A 19,650-nucleotide genomic window follows, 5' to 3' on the forward strand; every position below is an offset into this window, starting at 1 on the left:
GTTATCATTGTTGGTGTCTTTTTGTTGTTTCTACTTTCTATTTACTTGTTTGTCTTTCCCTAATTTTTTTCTATTTTTTTGTTTGTTTGTTTATTTATTTATTTTTTTTTTTAACATTGTAGCTGGCTTAGGGGAGGGGTAGGTACGCAGGTGTCATATACTGATAGAGGTATGCAAACGACGTCAGGCCTGTCGTGACATTATGCTTGTTCTTATACGACGTACACAGATCTTAAGTGAAAAGCAAGATGGCGCAAAATTGTACGGAGTTTCTGTAACGTCGTTTTTGTTAATAATAACCGAAATTTTAGCTTCTTCAACCATTTTGAGATCATGAGGACCTTGTTAACTTCAAGATTTTTTCTAAGAAATGATTGTTTAGCCTTGCGGTGGAGGAGAAATGTACCACCTTTAGTACAGCAGACAAAATTCACTGTGACAACTTGGAGTCCATTAGCTACAGCTTTTAATTCTCCCCACCCTAAACAGGACCGGTGTTTAGAGCCAACTGGTCTTTTTAGTGTGCAAGAGTTGACTAGTTCGTCTGGATTTTTAGTTCTAAAAAATCGAGCCTTGTCAGAAGGTGTTAAAATTGTTAACGATGTGTTGGAGTCAAACCCAACCCCTCGGTTAGTGGGGCTGTTTGATAAGCTGTCTGATACTCTGTGTGCCGCGGCTGATTTGGCAGAATTTGTGAGATTGACACATCCAGATGATCAGGTTAGAGGAGCAGCAGAAGACACTTCGAGGGGCATAAGTGGCTATGTGGAAGAGCTTAACACCAATCCTGGTCTTTACCATGCATTGAGGAAGCTTCTCTCCACTGACACACATCAGATGAATGAGGAAACAAGAAGAGTTGGGGAGTTATTTTTATTTGATTTTGAACAGAGTGGTATTCACCTAGAGGAAGTGAAACGCAGGCATTTTGTTGAGCTTCAGGAGGCTTTGTTAGTTGTTGGTGCGCAGTTCTCTCATGCAGCAGCATCTCCTGTTCAAGTTCCAATCTCCCATTTGCCATTGGGTGATGAACTTGCTCGAATCTACCCAGTGGATGGTGATCATATCTTTATAGACTCTGCATTTCTGGACTCTAATAATGAGAAGTTACGTGAATTGGCATATTTGACCTGCTTGAAGCCAGTAGAATCACAATGCAAAACTCTGGATTTACTTCTTACCTTGCGCCATCAACTTGCTCAGCTGGTAAACTATCCAAGCTATTCTCATCGTGCATTAACTGGAACAATGGCAAAATCTCCAGAAAATGTCATGGACTTTTTAAAACAAGCTGCAAATGTACTTCTCAAACCAGCACATACGGAAATACAATTATTGACCAGGTTGAAGAGAGAGATGACAAAAGATCAAAACTTAAAGGAAATCATGCCATGGGATCTGCACTACTACTCAGGTATAGCTAAATATCAATCAGCAAAGATAAACAGTTCATCTATATCAGCATACTTTCCACTCGGAGCTTGCATGGATGGGTTGGATTTGTTATTCAGGGCTCTGTTTGGAATAACATTAGAAGCTCAGGAACCAGCTGAGGGAGAATTGTGGTTTTCTGATGTCCAAAAATTGGGTGTGGTACATGAGACAGAGGGACTCCTGGGTTACATCTATTGTGACTTCTTCAACAGAGCAGAGAAATTACAGCAAGATTCACACTTTACTATAAGAGGTAGGATACATGTAGAAATACAATGACTTTAGCAAATGCATCCTAGATTTTTAAGATTTAGTTACTTAACCAGTGGTTTCTGAAATACATGAAGAAATGACGTGAGTATCTGTTTACAATGGTAACAACTGATGTAAATTAAAATCAAACAAAGAAAGGACAGCAAGAAGATACCTGGCAGTTAGGATACTTATACAAAGTGACTTATAGATACTCTAAAAATCTGACTCATAATTGACTGGTGAAGAAACTTAAATGTTAATGCTGCACAGAGATTGGAAACTAGGAAACTTTTAAAAGACATGGCTACAATTCCCTCTCATAAGTCTTTGATTTCTTGTAGGTAGCTTAGAATCCAGCTGTGTCTATATTGTGACTATTTTCAAGTTTGTTTCCATCTTGTATTTCTCAATATCTGTGCTCAAGAAATTTTGCCAAATTATCACTTTCAAGGCTTTCTGAGCTTTGTCTGTTTAGTGTAGAAAAGTGTGAGCTCAGAGTGATAAATCAGAATATTTTGGCTGACAACAGAGCTAACACACTGACAGCAAGAAGTACACGATACATGTATATCTACTTCTGTTAGCTAAACTTGTGTTAAGCTGTTAAGCACATCTCTTTCTTAAAGTGACTGCAAAGAAGCAGTGCTTCTTATCCTTGATGACTCCTTCACTGGAAGAGAGTCTTTCAGGAAATTACTGGTACTAATTAATTATTTCATTATATAATTGCAAAATAACTTTTTTGTTTTATGAAGTAATGAACACAGTGAGCTAAAGTTTTGCTTTCATGTTGTATCTGTGAAAGTTTATTGTACTTAGTGCATTAGTATTGTCTTTATCTTGCTTCTAGGTGGTCGAGAACTTGATGATGGATCCTACCAGCTTCCCATTGTTGTTGTGGTGTGCAACTTTCCTTCCCCTGGGGTGTCTTCCCCTCCACTTCTCAGTCATAGCATGGTAGAAAACTTGTTTCATGAAATGGGTCATGCAATGCATTCCATGCTGGCCCGCACTCAGTATCAACATGTGACAGGTACCAGGTGTTCCACAGACTTTGCTGAGGTTCCTTCAGTACTCATGGAGTACTTTGCATGGGACCCAAGAGTGTTGATGAAGTTTGCCCGTCATCATAAAACTGGGCAAAGCCTGCCAGAGGAATTTGCACGGCGCCTCTGTCAAGGGCGGACAATGTTTGGAGCTTTGGAGATGCAGCGGCAGGTTCTCTATGCAATGATTGATCAGATTTATCATAGTGAGCACCCATTAGGTGGATCTACTACAGATATTCTGGCCCAAGTTCAAGAGAAGTACACACTGATACCACATGCACCAGGTAGGTTGTGTGTGTGTAGGTTTTATTAACGGATTTAAGTGGCTTTCATTTTTAGCAATAATCCCAATACTTTAATTTCCAATTGAAACTTTGCTGTGATTGGTCCAAATTAGACACAATCTGTGGTTCTTTTGTTGATATCTCTCCATATACATACAATTGGGTGAATACTTTTAAAGCAACTGACTCAGCATGAGCCAGCATTTTGGACATTGTAACTGCCCTTTGTCAAGACTTTTTAATAAGATGGTAAATGCACTGTAAGGTTGTGCAGCTGCCAAAGTACTGCACATGAGGGCAGAATAACCCAAAATTTGTTATCAGTTGTGAGAAAACCTCCATTGATTGTCAGCTGTGATACGATCTTTTCTAAGGCAAGTTGAAAATTTTCAAATTGCTAAATAAGCCAGGAGGCCCATCCTGCTTCCAGTAACAATTGACAATTAATTGGAAGTCCTGTGGTACTACTAAGTGAAAAGAAGCAGAGTGAGAATGAGGTGTCTTGCCAAAGAACACAGCACAGTGACACCTGCCTGGGCTAAATATGAACATTTTGATCCAGTCCTCTATTCTAACCACCAGGTCACAATTTTCTCTCTTAACCCTTCTCACCATAACAGAATAATATATATATTCTCCACACTCTTCTCTTTACATTTGTTTCAGTTGTTACAATGAGAATTAGTTTAACAATCAAAGCTTCTTATATTATTGGCAATCTTTTCCTTTATTCTCATGATTGTGTAGTATTACTATAAGGACAAATTAGTTGCTAGTCACTCGAAGGTTTAAATGGTTAAGCCACAAAAGGTGTTGGTTAAGTCAAATCGTAGAGCTCTCTTTTAAAATATTCCAGGAGTAGTACATTAGCTGGGCAAAGAATACACTTTATTACATTCAAAGGCTGAGTACTCTACCAGAAATCTGCCCAAAAGTGTCCACTGTCTCCTTTTGGCTGACATCAACCTGAGAAGGTTCCAATTCTCAAGTTCATTTCTGGTACATGATCCTCCTTTTGAATCATATAATTCTAGGGACAGCTTGGCAACAGAGGTTCAGCCATCTCAATGGTTATGGAGCAAAGTATTATTCATACTTGTGGTCCAGAGCTGTAGCATCACGTATCTGGCATCAGTGCTTTGCCAATGATCCTTTTTCACGAGAAATGGGTGAAAGATATCGTCACACTATGCTGGCTTATGGAGGTGGAAGAGAACCAAATTTCCTTGTTGAGGACATGCTGGAGAAGAAATTTGCCACTAGCGACCTGGTGCAGTCATTGCTGGATGATCTGAAATCCTCAAATCCATTTTTTCAATCTTAACTTTATGTGAAGTTTGAACTATTTTTGTCACAGCTAAGAGTTGCTATCAGTTGTAGCTATCAGACTAGGATGGCAAGGTTGTGATGGCCTGTGCTAAAACCTGGAAAACCAGAACATGCTGGAACATGCCAGAACATCCAACAATGTGCCAGAACATGCTGGAACATGCTGGAACAGCGGAACATGCTGGAACATTGTGGAATTTCAAAAAAATAAGAATAAACATAAAAATTTGATAAAAATAGTTTTAAAAAACGTCAAAAACTTCAGTCTTTGATAATCTTTCTGTCTTTTGTTTTCGTTGTGACAATTGCTAGGCAGTGATAATTGCCTGACAGCTGGGCATGGTCTCAAATAGACTAAATGCCCTGCAGTCAGAAAGGTTCTTTCAAACTTCTTGAGAATATCAAATGTTTGTTTAAGAATGTCAAGCCATTCCAAAAATTAGTTTGCTGTTCTAGTGGATAAATGTTCTGAGCTTGTGCATACCGTAAATATTGCATGGTTGTTGACACCCAGAATTCTACACTTCTGGTCAGACAGCCAGGCATGGCCTCAAATGGACTTAAGGTCCAGCAGTCAGAAATTTTTACTACCAAACCAGGTTTTAACTGCTATGTATGTCACATCTTTGTATCTTCGTAATAAACACTTGGAATTGTTACATGTGGTATTTGTGCATTTGTTTTGTTGAGCACCGTAAGCTAATCTATGTAGCCATCATTACATGATGTTACCCTGTGACTCTCTGGAAGTCACAGGTTCTTACAGGTTAACTGCCAGTCTTTATCAGGTGATTAGGTTGAATGATGAGGCATGGCTATCTGAAATGTAGCATATTGTTTGATTGTGAGAAATTCACTTAAACATTCAGTGATCATAATCAGGAAAAACAATCATATCTTTGATTTACAACTTATTTTGTACTCAACCTACAAAATGCAACTGCCCTGGCCTTTTGACTCAAATCAATTTTATTCCAACTGCATTCCAAAAGAACTTAAAATTATTATCTTGAATTGCTGTGTAACAGCTATTATTTGCATTTAGAAATCAACCACAACAATCTGACCAACTCATCCTTCTGTCCAGATCTAGAGCTTAGACCTGTTTTACAAATGGAGGGCCTGAATGCCTTTCTCCTATAATTTATTCATAAATACAAGCCTTTCTGGTCAGGACGAGTGTTAAAGAACAGTTCAATTTTCATTCAAAGGCTTAAGGAGGTTTATTTTTATGTACCTAAAAGGATAATAATCATGAACACCAAATTAAAGGTCTATAAATGACATCACGTGACCCTGGCCTTAATTCTCCCAAGGGGTTTTTCCTCTTTTTGTTATTCTTTCCTACCCCATGAGTTGTATTGGGTAAGTTTGCATCGGAAAGACTGAGCTGTCTTTATTGCTGCTTTATCTTAATCTTAACAAGATACATGAAAAAATTAGTCGGTTCTGATTGGTTACAATGAATGCGGTTTTTAAGGTAATTCAATGCAGAAGAGGGTTAATTCAGTGCAAAGAAGTAACAAACCAGACTGAATAATTCCTTGAACTGTTTAGCCGGACTTTGAACCTTTTTGCGCCTTAAAGATGTGAAAATATCATTGTAAATTATTGTTTTGATCGTAAGCGGTTGTTTTGACCAAACGCACGGTTTGAATAATTATTTTTGCACTTGATACGCGCACTTTGCTTCTGCATCACCATAATAAGCTATCTCGTATTTTTCCATGTATACTATTAATACGTAATCACATAATTTTTCCCGTGCAATTTGGAATAAATAAGCATTTGTAAAGTCAGTCGTTGAAAATATTTACTCGTGCTTATTTGTTCCAAATTGCACTCGAAATCATGTGATTACCTCTACTTATCAACTTACTTTTTATTGTTTCCATTCTTATTCTATAGTCGCGTTGTTGAAAAAGCCTCTAGTCTTAACTAACTTTGAGGGGAACTAAGAAAAGGTTATCTCGCCCTCTCTCCGCCCCTCCCCCGCCCACTTTTTCGATGGTACTTAACCGGTAAACCTCACTCCAGGTTGAACAGTAAAATTATTTGGAGCATTTTCGGCTATTTTCACCATACCAACGCGTGGAATATATTCGTAAGAAGATGCATAGACATTGTAGCTCCATTTTTAGTAATAACTGATAATTTTTTTTACATGATCACTGCACAAAATTGTTCCCTGCCTCTCCCATAGAAGTCTTTGTAATTAGTAATGTTATTTCCCGATCTGACAGCTATTGTCTTGTGTACGAATCAAATCTCATTATTCATATCCTCAATGCTTGCTGGGGTGTTCGAACCATCGAATCACTCACGGTTATTTCTTCTTCACACGTGCTCTTCTCCTCACCGAAGCTGCCATCATAAAGAACTCGCTCTCTAGTACAGCAGTTTGTTAGTGCAGTCATGGCCAGACCAAAGGTTTATTTCGATATTTCCATTGATGGAGCGCCAGCCGGACGTATTGTGTTTGAGGTTTGTGGAACAAACTAGGCGCTTGACTATGTGAGCGTTTAACACGCGACGACTAAATCCGACGATAATAGCGAAAGAGAAAATTGACAGGAAACCGGAAAAAGCATCGTTTGAAATATCTTAATCAGAATTCTGCGTCGAAAAAGCATGGAAACTTACTAATTGAAGAATCAATGCTCCTTATCTTTTGTCAACGTAAGGCCAGACGAATTATATATGCTGATGATAGGTTCAGCTGTTTTGCTCAACTCTTTAATCTATTGCACCTCACGGACTGAGGAGTTACCACAGCGAGATATATACATATATAGATCGATCTACGATATTTTAACTTATATATCCTCTAACATGAGTACAATTACTTTACATCTTTGCCTTGCAGCTTAGAGACGATGTAGTTCCGAAGACTGCAGGTATGTTATTACAACAACTAGTTTGAACACCTTCAGGTAGAATTTTGTTCTTTCATTCTCGAGGGGCGCTTGAAATCCGAAGGAAGGCGCGAGATGAAGAGTTTGTTCAGTCGCAAACCAAGGACGTTCTGCAAATGATCTAAATCGCCAATTTAACACCTTTTCATGCAATAAATTGTTTAAAAAAACCCAGGGCTTTCTTATTTGGCGTTTGATAGTACAATATGGTTTTTACAAATAGTTGTGAACCTCGTTTAGCACAAAGGATTGGAAAACTTTATGAAAACTCTCTCTCTCCCTCTCTCTCTCTTTGGGAACTCGGTAACTTTACATGTGTTTACCAACCTGTTGATCGTTGAGGGTACCTTCGGTGAAGCACACCGTAAAATTGTTTTTGTATTGGCCACAGGACACGCTCACAAGTAATGACATCGCCTGAATATTTGAAATTGAGAGGAAATGTACGGTAATATCCAAAAGCATTTTATTATACACTTACTGAGAGAAGAAGAACCCTGATAACTTGCAATAGGTGGTAGTGTTAATCTTTAACAATTGTTGGGATCTCCTGTTAGAGTAGCAAAGAAGTGGATTGTTAAAACTAACTAATCATCTCCATTTTTCAGAGAACTTCCGTGCTTTGTGTACTGGAGAGAAAGGGTTTGGCTTCAAGGAGAGTAAATTTCACCGTATTATTCCAGGCTTCATGTGCCAGGTTAGTTTTTCCGAGAGAAACAAATTTTTAATTTCTGTCTTTATTCAAGGGCTCAGCTTTGGCAATTTAGCTTAACCCTCTACACTCAAAGCATCAGTAAGCATATTCTCCATACTGTTCTGCACTCCTTTCCCAAGATGCTGAAAAGGAGATTTTATTTAACAATCAAGAGCTTCTTTGGTTGGTGATCATTTCCTTTATTCTCGTGACCTCAATATGTGATACAGGGGAGATGTTGTCAGGAGAAATTACACCCCTAAGATCACTCCAAGGGGTCAAATAGTTTAACCCTTTAACTCCTATGAGTGACCAAGACAGAATTTCTCCTTACAATATCAACACAATATCAAGAAGACAAGTGATGAGAATAAATAAAAATATTAATTAGGGAATTATTAGTTGATGCAATACCAAATTCTCAAAGCTAACATCACAAGAACTATTTGGCAAACAGTAAGGAGAATTACTAAGGAGATCTTAGGAGTTAAAGGGTTAAAGATCTCATTCTGCCTGTGGAGTCTCCAAAAGCATCAAAACTCTGGCTCCATTTTCAAAGTGTATTCCTTTTTGTCATTTTGTCCTTAAATCTCCTAGGGTGGAGATTTCACCAGAGGAAATGGAACTGGGGGCAAGTCCATTTACGGTGAAAAATTTGCAGATGAAAATTTTTCACTGAAACACACTGGCAAAGGTTAGTTATGGTGTTACCCTGTGAAGGTAATTTTTTTAATTTTAAAAGTTTATGTTTAATACAGTTACTGCTTTTGTCATTACTTAAGTCAACCATCTCCAGCAATCATTCTTTAAGTGACCACTTCATTGAAACAACTACTTTGTAAATACTGTTTAATTCTTTTTCCCATTTAATCTTCATCGGATTTATTTGTTGCAAGAATAGGGCAAAATGTAATTTCCATTGATACTTCATAAGCATTTGTATGGTATTAACCCGTGTATAATATGCACAATATTTCTATAAAAATTACCATCAAAGTTGCAGTGTGTATTATGCACAGATTCTACTGTTTGTCAGGTGTGTTTTAATGTGCATACATTAAAAACACAACAAAAAAAGTAACAAAAGCTTGGTAATAATTGGTCTTTATTAGCTTAAGTTTAATAATCTACCAGTGAAACATTTTCAATTTCGATCCATGAAAAGATTTAGTGGAGTATTTAGCAAACAGCTGACAAGATAAACATCATGGTCACACTGTATTACTTTCATCACAAGCAATCGGAAATTCAGTATGGAAACAAAACTTACCATGGCTAAACGTTAAAGCTACACAGTGTCTGAAAAGCTCAGAATTAGCCAGTTTGCAGAGCAAAATGGAAACTGTGCTGCTGAATGAGAATTTGGAGTCTTGGAATGTTTAGTCAGGTTGTGGTGAAAAAGTAAAGAGAACTTGGAAAATATGCCTTGGCTCAAACAGGCAAACCATGGCAAGAAAGCTGCATGGCTTGAGTTGGAAATGAATATGTTAGCCTGGATTACATTTTGCTGTGAAAACTTTTTTTTCTGAAAAATTTGGTTAAAAACAAGGGTGTGTATTATACATGGGCGCGTATTATACACAGGTAAATACTGTAAACAGGCACTCATGACAAATAGCACATTCTTCAGTTGTCAGATGGAAAAAATGGATCTTTGAAATGTTTTATTTATAAGGTGTTTGCCTCACAGCCAAATATGAGAATGCAAATGTTTAACATACTCTTTTACTGAAGGAATTTACTGGAGGAACACATAAAGAATATATATACATTTATTTTCAGGGAGCTTAAAATACTTCCATGCTCTCTGAACGAGCTCTGAGTATGCTAACCAAACTTGCTCTCCTTTTTAACCCAATTTATTTATCCGTGAGGTTCAAACCTCGGCAAAGACAATTAAGTTAAGTTTCTTCATGGAATGCATGCATTAGGTCTGGTCATTTGAAGCACTGGCTTAAAACATTTCACAGAGTGATAATTAACAAAGAACATAATTAGTAATTAGTAACCATTAATTAGCCTTTCTCTAGATCTAGGCAATTCAGAAAGCCACAAAATTCTATAACAAAAATTTTTCTTTCAAATCAACACTCTCAATCCCCATTGTATCAACAAGTGCTTTTCATTCAACTTATTTATTCTAACTTGTTTTTTCACACCAGCCACAATTCCTCCAATCGCTCTGACAAAGGGCTACAGATCAAAACGTCAGCTTTTAAACTCTTTACAGTGGCCAATTTACATTAACAACTCAGTTGACAATACTAAATTACCCTGTTATACTCTCCCACCAATGCAGCACCATAGTTTCTCAGAAACTTACTCTTTTCATGCATAATTAATTGTTTGCCTGTGAAAAGCCTAATCTTTGTTGCATCTTTGACCAAGATCCAGATAACAGTTATATTCATTCATTGTTAGTCTTACGTTGTATGCTTTTTTTCTATAACTTGAACCCTGCCAAAAGAGCAGTTTTAAATCAAGCTTGGAAAGAAATCCATGATAACTTTGGTTTTGCTTAACTTTGGTCTGTGATTGGTCCAGGAAACTTGCTGATCTCAACCTTAACTTCCATTGGCTACTGTGATTACTGTGGTTTTGGCTTTTCAAAACTCAACCGAAAACTGCTCTGACTAGTTTTTTAATTGAATAATACCCCCAAGTTTACATTACATCCTTCTTCTCATCACTGGTTCTATAATGCTACAATATTCTGGCACTAATCCCTGAGCATACAGTGGCAAAATCAGTTTTTTCAGAGATTACTTACCAAACCCAAGTATTCTGCAATCTGTTGTTAATCTGTAGTAAACAGTATAGTTTCTATTCACTCTTTCCTGTATACTTTTCTTTCTTTTAGGAATTCTATCCATGGCAAATGCTGGTCCAAACACAAATGGGTCTCAGTTCTTCATTTGCACAGCGAAAACCGCTCATTTGGATGGGAAGCATGTGGTGTTTGGAAGTGTGGTGGAGGGAATGGATGTTGTAACGAAAATGGAGGGTGTTGGTTCCCGTTCAGGCAAAACTAGCAAGACAGTGGTCATCGCTAATTGTGGTCAGCTGTCATGAAAATTCTGCTCTTCATAGTAAAACTGTAAAACAGTAGTTTGTAAGAAATAAACTTTCATGCTCCTTTGCATTTTGGGTTTGACTTGTTTGTTTGTTTATTATCATTGTTTAACCAGGCTGGCCTAGTTCAGCTGTAAGCTGGTCTAAATGGGGGCCACATTGTATTTTGCTATCCAGTATCAGAGAGCCTGCAAAACAAGCATAAAATTTTTGCATTTCACAGGCAAATGGAGACAATCATTAGGCCATCCCAAAGCACAAGTCATAAACGAGGGGAGGAAGGTGAAAGAATACCTTAAAAATAATTTTTTACACTCCTCCAATCACGCATGACTTGCACTTTGTGCTTGCCTCCATTCCACTGAAAAATGCCAAAATATTATGCCCGTTCTACTGGCAAGTGTCAGAAGTAGGGTCAAGTAGTAATTGGATGGGCAGAAGGTGAGGAATGATGGCTATGTCACCTGAAGAAAAATTATCCTGGGGTGATATGGTTGGACATGAATTAGGAAACTTGTTAGGGTGCATGCTTTTGTCAATAACACACTTGAGGAATATTTATTAAAGTTATGGTGGAGTTAATTCATCAAAGAATTGGTGCTCAGAGTGAACAAATTCTGTGGGATAATTTGGTTTTATAAACTGAGTTGATAATTTTCCAAAGCTGACATTTTAAGCATTAGCCCTTGTTTAGAGTGAATTTTATTCGTCATTCCCTCTGAAAAGGTTTAATGCCTGAAACGTCAGCTTTGAAACTTTTCATGGTGGCTAATTTATATTATCAACTTGGTTAATAAAACCAGATTTTCTTGTTTTACTCTCTCACTAACACAGCACCACATTTTGTTCAGAAACTTACCCCCTCTTTCAAAGTACCTCTTGCATGTGTACCATACCGATATTTTGACTATCAAGTAACACTGTTTCGAGTTAAATCACTTGGCCTCATTTTAAATTATTATTGAATCTGACGTTCGCACTGTCCATCAAGAAAACATGATGAATGACAAAGCAAGCTTGCTGCCAAATTCTCACAATGGTTATGGCTCCCAGTGACAAGCAGTTTGGGGAGTTAAAAATATTAAATTAAATGAATACTGAAACAACAGATCACTGTAGATAGGTTGATATTTAAGCTCCATTTATTGTAATGATATACTTTTTAATTCATAATGTGTATGTAGATTTCTGTAGTTTTTTCAATTCATTGTAACATAAGATATGTAGTTTTATCTTATGATGGAATAAAGACTTTATATATACTGTGACTGTGAGACTCGGAGACTGCAAACCTGATTTTGATTGGTTGATGGATCTACCATAATCAGGTTTATGACCTTAGAGAAATTGAAAACCACATACTAGTCATATCTATTGTATGCAGTTTAGTTTTTCCTTCTTGTTGGCTCGTTCCTTGGAGTAAAAAAACAAAGGTAAAGAGAAAGCAACCAGTCAGGATTATCCACACAGTGCTGTTGGCAAAGTATCAGAGAAAATGCAGGGTTTCTTTTGGAGATATGTTGCGGTTGTTTGTTAGCATTATCACATAAAATAATAAGAACATAGCTGAAAAAGTGAAGATCCACTTAAATTGTCCTTCAGCTCTTTCGCTATAAATTGTGCAGTGATAATTATATTGAACTGTGAAGTCAGAATTAAAAAATAAAAAACTGGGAAAGTTGTGGCTTAGAGACACCCAAAAGTACATGTTATGTTCATTTTTTCTAATATTGGCCCCAGTGTAAACATTTCCATGTTATTGTGGGTCAGCTTGCTACCTTGTTATTCTCAGAGAAAGCTTTGCACTCTGATCTCATTTGCGATTCTCCTTTCCAGCTGCTAAACATTCCTTCTAAATAATGTCAGAAAATTTTGTTTTAAGTCAAGATACTGGAAACACCCTCCAGCTAATACATTTTTCTTTTTCATCAACTGTCGGCTGGAGAATACATTATTAGGAGTGGATACATTTGTATCACGTCCAAGAGTTATCGGGTTGGGAAACTGTTCTAATAGCTTGGGGAGCGCCACCAATTGGGAGTGAGGTAGCCGTCCGGAACTGGAATCTTTTGATCTTTAATACATGTTTCCAAAAACACTTTAAGTCTCACCACAGGTCCACTCTGTGCCTTAGCTGTTACCTTCTCTATCTTGGGCACATATTCTAACACAAGTATATTCAGCAGTTTTCCAAATTGTTTCTTGTACTGCCTCATCAGAGCATGTCCTGCCACAGCCAGGAATTCATAGAGAGCTGTAGCAGTGTAATCAGGCCTTGGGTCTAGGTTCAGCATTCTTGCCAACCACGTCCAACCTTTTTCAAGTCCAAAAGGGTGTTGTTGGGATTGTCCTTGTGGAGGTAGAGATGAGATAACAGCTGCATATAGTCGCACAATGCCAGTCATGCGCTTTAGAAATTTGTCTTGTTCTTCAATCTCACCCTCAGAACACTGATAGCCAAGTGATGCAAAGTATTCTACATCTGTCAATTCAGCTGTCCTTGGTATGTAAAACGGCACTAGGAATGGACACTGGTCACAGAACTGTGCCAGAATGAGATCACCAATGTCAGGAAAACTGGACCAGATCCCCACAATAACAGCAGCAATAGGAAATGCAGAACTATGACTAGAAGAAACCTGCTGTGATCCTTGCTGCACAAGTTTCTTTGCAAGGAGATCTTTACAGAATGACTGCAATTGAAGTTCAAAGTATTACGAACAGCTAAAAGCATGAGCCAGTAACGATTTTTGAATTATTTTCAAAATATAAGACATAAAATATTCTGCACAGTCTGACTGGTGGAGCAGTGAGTTAAGCAATCATGATGAAGACAAAGAAATGGTATCAAAAGTCTTTTTCCACCTTAACTGTTGGTAAAAAAAAATTAAAATAACTGAAAAGTCATCCAGGTTTAGCTCTATAGGTATAAAAACTCAGGTACTACTTCCACTTGTATCATTAATCCTTCAACTTCCTTAGACTAGTAGCTAATTTCTCCTTTCAGGATCACTGTTGAATCAAACATTAGGAAATGAGAGTACATGTAAAATAAATTATCTGGAGGAGCTCTTAACTGTTAAACAAATTCTCCTTGCAGTGCTATGGAGAATATGAACACAGATCTTAGGATGAAGAGAGTTGGAAAATATGATTTTACCTTAGCTGCAGGATGCTTGATAATTGAGATCTGTTTTCCTCCCATTTGTACAGCTTGCCCAGACAACAATTGAGCCAAGCGCTCAATCTTATCACGCAGGTGACGGGGTGACTGGTCAGATATAGCATTGATTGGTGTTGTGACAGCCTTGTGAAGGTCAAATTTATATTGCTTCAATGTCTTGTCAGTATTCAGTGGCTCTGCTTCTTTGACAATAGCACTTCTGTAACTTGCTAGTCTGGAAAACTCTTTCCATGCTGTTGCTGAAATACAGGAAGCAAGATCTTTTGATATCCCAGTCTTTGATTGATCGCTGGAGTTGGAAGTTGGTTTTGATGTGGAGGAGCTGACGGTTTGTTTTTCTTGTGAAGTTTTCAATGCTTGTTGTTTTTTTTCCTCTTCCTCTTTGGCTTTTGCCTCTTCCTTGATTTGTCGATCAGCTTCATCCTTAGCAGCCTTGGTATTTGACTCATTAACAAGTTCTTTTGCTTTCTGTAACAAGTCAGGAATAAGAATTAAACATTTCTGCATAATCTCACCAATTCCTTCTGTCACTCGCTCATTTTCTTTTGCACTATTAAGATTGCTTAGGGACAACTTCAACACCTCCTTTGTCTCACTGAGGATGTCTGAAGCAGAGGTAGACAAATATGATTGAAATTTGCATTCTTTGAAAATTTGTTCTATATTTTGTGCAGTTTCTTTCACAGTTATGCATGAAGCCTCAAGCTGTTGTAGCCCTCTCTTAACTTGCTGTTCCTCTTTTAATAATCTTAACCTTAAATCTTCCATTTCTTTAACTTTTCTAACAACTCTCGCAGCCGACGCTTCGTGAGACTGTTTAAGTTCCTGTTGCCGTTGTTTGGCTTCTTCAGTTTTTCTCTCCTCGTCCCGCTGTAATGCCTGCACAGATTTGATCATTTCGTCCACCCTTTCGTGCTCTTTTTGTTGTAAATAACGATTTTTCTCCTCCCACAATCTCTTTGAATTTTCTGCCATCTTTTTTTTTCTTGTAGCTATCTCCTCTTCAGCTTGGCGTTTCTTTTCCATTCCGTAATTATAAACAGCGACATGTGTCCAATCGAAGCTTGCTTGAAGTTCTTTCTCCAGCAACTCCTCATGCATAGGTACTTGTACATTTGAAGCACGTGTTTCTTTTTCCGAATCGCTTTCTGTGTCCGATCGATAGCTGCTAGAGGACATGCCATCGGTTTGGTTTGATTCCCCTATATCTTTTGATTCTGCTAATTCGCCACTGAAGATTACATTACCGTCTCTTTTGTTACTTGTACGTGTGGTCGATGATGGCGAAACAGGGGACAGCTTTAGTGACAAGGAAGGGGGCTTTGATAATTCCTCCAAGTTTTCCCTTGTCGGCTTCCAGTGAGGGTCATAAGTCAAACGACCCTTTGAACAGGATTTTAAACTTCTTTCTACGCTGCACAATGTCATGGTTGAACGATTAGGTGAGGGAGAAGGTTCTCTAACTCGCGGATAAAACGGCACTGAAGAAGCCGCCATTTTGGCACTCGCACGACCTGGTTACCTAGCTTTCCAAATATGGATAATCCAATGTTCCCTTCGATGTTCTGTTGATAGGGAAGCAGTTCCTGAGCGCTTTGTTTGTCTTACTCACTAGCCGCAGTGGTTTTTATTTAAAATATAAACTAAAAAATATAGAATTGACCTTACAATAATTTCTGTTTTTGTTTTTAAACTGTGAATACCCTAACGAAATCTTAATCAAACGTTTTTTGTTGTCTAATGGTCTGTTGCTAAGACTTAACCGAATTGGATAGACTAACCAATCAAAACGGAGCAACCGGCGTCATCTGCAATTTAATGTGCGCTGTACATACCAAAGCATATCATCGTTGCAGAGATTGTAAAATTGTAAATAACACTGTCTTTAAATCGATTGCACGATGGAAGACTTCATCAGATGTATGTGCGTGAATCAGAGGTGACAAACCATCTACATTCGAACGGGTTCGCCTTCCAATATTCGTTGTTTGTTTCTTGTATCCGATCCCACTCGATGTCAAGTAGAACTAGCTGAACTGAATACCACATAACCAATTTTAGAAATATGATGTCTTTTAAAGTTCGTTGGAAACTAGAAAGGAAATTTTTGTACATCTACATTTTACTTATTTGGAACCTTTCTTCAACATATGGCCAAGGCTATTTCCCGAAATTAGAGGATCTTGCAGTGCTAAAACCGATCACTTCTTCTTCAACTTGTGGAGCAACATCTAGTAAATATTGCCAGTCGTTGGCTAAACAGACATCTTTGACGACTTGCGTTGAAAAGAACTGTGAATTTGCTTGTTGTACAAATTGTGGTTCAGCCAAGCCTGTTCCCACAGATTTAGCGCTTACTTCGAATAAAGTTGGAGTCACTCAAGATGGCGATCCGAGGAATGGAACTATTGTCAGATCATTTCGATTTCAAGGTAATTCATACCTACAACCTTTGAGGGTTCCATTTATAAACGTCCAGAACCCTGGGTTCACTATCAGCGTTTGGATTAAACAGAAGGCAGGAAACAAAGGGTAAGTTTATGTTACCATGTTAAGGTTACTTTCCAGCTGGGGGGCACATCAACGTTAACATCGATAAATTGTACTCCGTCGTAAATCCGTTTTTATCGAACTAGATGCAACTCTCTCCGATTAAGTTCGATTAACAAAAATAACATTTTCAGAGGTACATGAAATTAATTAGCTCAAAATAACTTCGAACAAGTCAATCAAGTATATGTAATCGATCCTGGAAATTAATTGATATTTACATGATATCCTAGGTAAGTTATTTATAATAAGAGTTCGTTTGCGTTCTTGCCCTATGATTTTAAAACATTGTCAGATCAGAGAATGAGAAAGAAAAGTAATGTAATTGAGGGAATTGTACTTAGTGAGAGATAAGTTTAAAAAAATTGACTCATCCTCTTCTCCGGTAGTATTCTCATAATCGATATATTGGATTTTCTGTCTTTAATTTCACCATGCACATTAGAGCTTCATTATTTCCTTTCTCTGGAGTGGACTTTGTCTGGTGGTTTTGCTGGTTTTGTCAAATTTAAATATGGCACAAAGTTATTTTTGGAAATTTCAGGGTTTGTTTTATTTTATTACATCCTCAAATACTTTACATCTTCCATGAGAGAGAGATTTCCAAAAGTTTGTTAGAACTGTTGAGATTATTGTAATGAACCCTGATGGGGTACCCTGTAAAATACTTGGGGTTTTCAAAGATCCTTGAAAGATCTTTGGTGATCCTTGAGTGTTAAAAGAAAAATCAGTTTTTATTTCATTGTCACATTCAAAATTTATTATCTTGTTTTAATTCTGTCTCACTGCAGTCAAAATATTTGGAAGGATTTTTGACATTGTACAATTAATCAAATTAAAAAGTCATGTCAATGTATGTAAAATTACAAATTTTTGGATGTGCATTTTGATTTTTTCATTTCTTGTGTTTATTCTGAACAGCACAATTATTTCTAAAGATGAGACTACTCCTCCAAATTTTGCCAATGTCTTTCAACTTGTTATCAAGGACTATAACTTGATGTTTTACTATCGACCTGCCACTGGGAATGCATCAGTTGCTACATACAACCTTCTGCAAAGCCAAAGTGAAAAGCTTCAACCGAATGAGTGGCATTTAATAACTGTAGCAGTTATTGATAAAGCACTGTCATATTACATTGATGGTGAACTTATGAATGCAAATTTTGTGACTCTGAGTGATTATATTGATGACTCTGGAGGTGGTATTCGAATTGGACAGAAGTATGGAGGTAAGGAGGTGACCGCTCTTTGATAACAATCAACTGTCAATTACCTCTGCCATCAATTGAAGAGATGTAATTGTCAATAATTCCCCCCTTCAGTTGAATTTACATATCCTTGAAAATTATTTGAGAGTATGTAGTATAAATGTACTGAATGCCGCACTCCTTTTCCTAAATCAAAACTACTTGCTTCTGGGAGGGAGTTATAGTAGACTGTAATTCATTGCATTTGTTGAGAGAACATTGTGCAGGTGTACTGTAGGCTTATATAGTGGCTGTTTTTGCATTTTGTTTTGAGTAGAAACTAGCAAAATATTGGGACTGCTTGAATTCTTATGTATCTGGTGATTCCTTGGGTAAACCTCAGCGTTTACCCTGAGAGCATCCAAAGGAATCAGGGATATTTCTTGAGGTTTGTGGCAGAAAAACTTTTTTTGGCTCAAATGGAAGTGGGAGATGACAGGACTTCAGCATATTCTTGCTGACAGATATTACTTGAGGTTTAATTAGGTTAGACAAATCTTTGCTGTGTCTCATATCAGGATGTGTGGAACTGTTTGAGAAAAGAAAGAACTTACAGTCTTTGTAAGTCTTTCAAAAGATTTGTCCAAGGGATTCCATCAGATCCCATGGTATCTTTCTTTAGTCCTTGTGGGATGGATTTAAATTGTACAAATGTTTTGCCCGCAATACTACCTATTTGTCAAGATTTAAAGGAAGGGTCAACAGCACACAACCCTGCTAATGAGGTGTACAGTCAGATAGTCACATAAAGAAGTATTGTCATTGTCAGTGATTTCCTCACTTTTTGTAACCCTTCTGTGTCGTGTTTAGGTGATACTGAGTGGCAGTACGAAGGCCTGATGCAGGATATCTTCATGTATGATAGAGCTTTGACCAACAGGTACAGAAAGTTGGGACAATAATGTCTGTTTGCAGCCTAACACAAGTTAAAGATGACAAGGAATAGATCCTCAATTATATTGAATAATCACTGAATATGTCCTTATATTTTTCATCAGTAACCTTACAATAATCAAGATTAGAAAACCAAGATTAGAAAACCAAGATTAGAAAAAAAGACCAACTGTGACATAAAAATATAAATTGCTTGTTTTTTCTCAGGGAAGCAGAAGAAGCTTTCACAGGTATTCTTCCAACTGTTTATGTTGCCAGTAATTGTCGATGTCCTCCAACTCATCCAAAAATAAATGTTGCTGAACCAGCCAAGTGTCTGAAAAACTTAGATGGAGACACCGAAACCTTGTCTCGACTCAAAGACACAGCTCATCCAATTGAGTTTGCCACTGATGGTGACACACTCAGTTTCTGGCTGTCAGAGATCACAGAAAATGCAACCATTCGCGTAAATTTGGCATATACTGGATTACAGGTGGGTTCTGCAACTGTGAGTTAAGATATTGTGAAAAAAAGAGTTCTTTTTGCCGATCAAAATTTTATTTAGAAAAACACATCTTTCCCCAAGGGATGTCAGCTGAATACATGTTCCACAAGCGTTGTAGATGAGTTAGTTGTTTACATAGCTAAAAGTTCAGGGTGGTGCTGGAGATTCCTGAATGAATCCATTATTAGGGTGAATGTGCGTTCTTTTGTTGGGTAAGAAAATCTTTTTAAGGATGAATTCTAAATGAAATTTG

At 37.5% G+C, this 19,650-nt stretch overlaps 4 protein-coding genes across 4 annotated transcripts in view; 3 read left to right on the forward strand and 1 right to left on the reverse strand.

Annotated features, from left to right (window-relative positions):
- The first annotated feature begins 69 nt into the window (after positions 1–69).
- Positions 70–5,010, forward strand: LOC113686917 (mitochondrial intermediate peptidase). The gene is made up of 3 exons (XM_027204601.2): positions 70–1,687; positions 2,540–3,022; positions 4,057–5,010. The coding sequence occupies exons 1-3, from the start codon at positions 334–336 to the stop codon at positions 4,344–4,346; spliced, it is 2,127 nt and encodes a 708-aa protein (XP_027060402.2). The 5' UTR covers positions 70–333; the 3' UTR covers positions 4,347–5,010.
- A 1,380-nt stretch (positions 5,011–6,390) lies between these two features.
- On the forward strand, positions 6,391–11,102 carry LOC113686922 (peptidyl-prolyl cis-trans isomerase). Its single transcript, XM_027204605.2, has 5 exons — positions 6,391–6,835; positions 7,218–7,248; positions 7,875–7,963; positions 8,558–8,654; positions 10,821–11,102. The coding sequence occupies exons 1-5, from the start codon at positions 6,767–6,769 to the stop codon at positions 11,030–11,032; spliced, it is 498 nt and encodes a 165-aa protein (XP_027060406.2). The 5' UTR covers positions 6,391–6,766; the 3' UTR covers positions 11,033–11,102.
- Positions 11,103–12,604: 1,502 nt separating this feature from the next.
- LOC113686916 (uncharacterized) lies at positions 12,605–15,935 on the reverse strand. Its single transcript, XM_027204600.2, has 2 exons — positions 14,193–15,935; positions 12,605–13,725 (listed from the first exon to the last, which is right to left on the reverse strand). The coding sequence occupies exons 1-2, from the start codon at positions 15,711–15,713 to the stop codon at positions 13,042–13,044; spliced, it is 2,205 nt and encodes a 734-aa protein (XP_027060401.2). The 5' UTR covers positions 15,714–15,935; the 3' UTR covers positions 12,605–13,041.
- Positions 15,936–16,016: 81 nt separating this feature from the next.
- Positions 16,017–19,650, forward strand: part of LOC113686885 (usherin) — a 30,445-nt gene continuing 26,811 nt past the window's right edge. The window contains exons 1-4 of the mRNA XM_027204566.2: positions 16,017–16,748; positions 17,688–17,998; positions 18,827–18,896; positions 19,118–19,385. Of these exons, the coding sequence (XP_027060367.2) occupies positions 16,282–16,748; positions 17,688–17,998; positions 18,827–18,896; positions 19,118–19,385 (1,116 nt within the window). The 5' untranslated portion in view covers positions 16,017–16,281. The remainder of the gene's footprint in view (positions 16,749–17,687; positions 17,999–18,826; positions 18,897–19,117; positions 19,386–19,650) is intronic.

This window comes from Pocillopora damicornis, chromosome 7 (genome assembly GCF_964200805.1).
Source record: "Pocillopora damicornis chromosome 7, jaPocDami1.2, whole genome shotgun sequence".
NCBI lineage: Eukaryota > Metazoa > Cnidaria > Anthozoa > Scleractinia > Pocilloporidae > Pocillopora > Pocillopora damicornis.

What these genes read in the sequence shown, in the direction of transcription:
- LOC113686917 (XM_027204601.2), top strand. Translation starts at nt 334, where the DNA reads ATGAGGACCTTGTTAACTTCAAGATTTTTTCTAAGAAATGATTGTTTA. An exon ending in TTCACACTTTACTATAAGAG is followed by an intron (nt 1,688 to 2,539) that starts GTAGGATACATG and finishes TCTTGCTTCTAG; the next exon opens with GTGGTCGAGAACTTGATGAT. An exon ending in ACTGATACCACATGCACCAG is followed by an intron (nt 3,023 to 4,056) that starts GTAGGTTGTGTG and finishes ATATAATTCTAG; the next exon opens with GGACAGCTTGGCAACAGAGG.
- LOC113686922 (XM_027204605.2), top strand. Translation starts at nt 6,767, where the DNA reads ATGGCCAGACCAAAGGTTTATTTCGATATTTCCATTGATGGAGCGCCA. An exon ending in TGTAGTTCCGAAGACTGCAG is followed by an intron (nt 7,249 to 7,874) that starts GTATGTTATTAC and finishes TCCATTTTTCAG; the next exon opens with AGAACTTCCGTGCTTTGTGT. An exon ending in ACTGAAACACACTGGCAAAG is followed by an intron (nt 8,655 to 10,820) that starts GTTAGTTATGGT and finishes TCTTTCTTTTAG; the next exon opens with GAATTCTATCCATGGCAAAT.
- LOC113686916 (XM_027204600.2), bottom strand. Translation starts at nt 15,713, where the DNA reads ATGGCGGCTTCTTCAGTGCCGTTTTATCCGCGAGTTAGAGAACCTTCT. An exon ending in TCAAGCATCCTGCAGCTAAG is followed by an intron (nt 13,726 to 14,192) that starts GTAAAATCATAT and finishes CTTCAATTGCAG; the next exon opens with TCATTCTGTAAAGATCTCCT.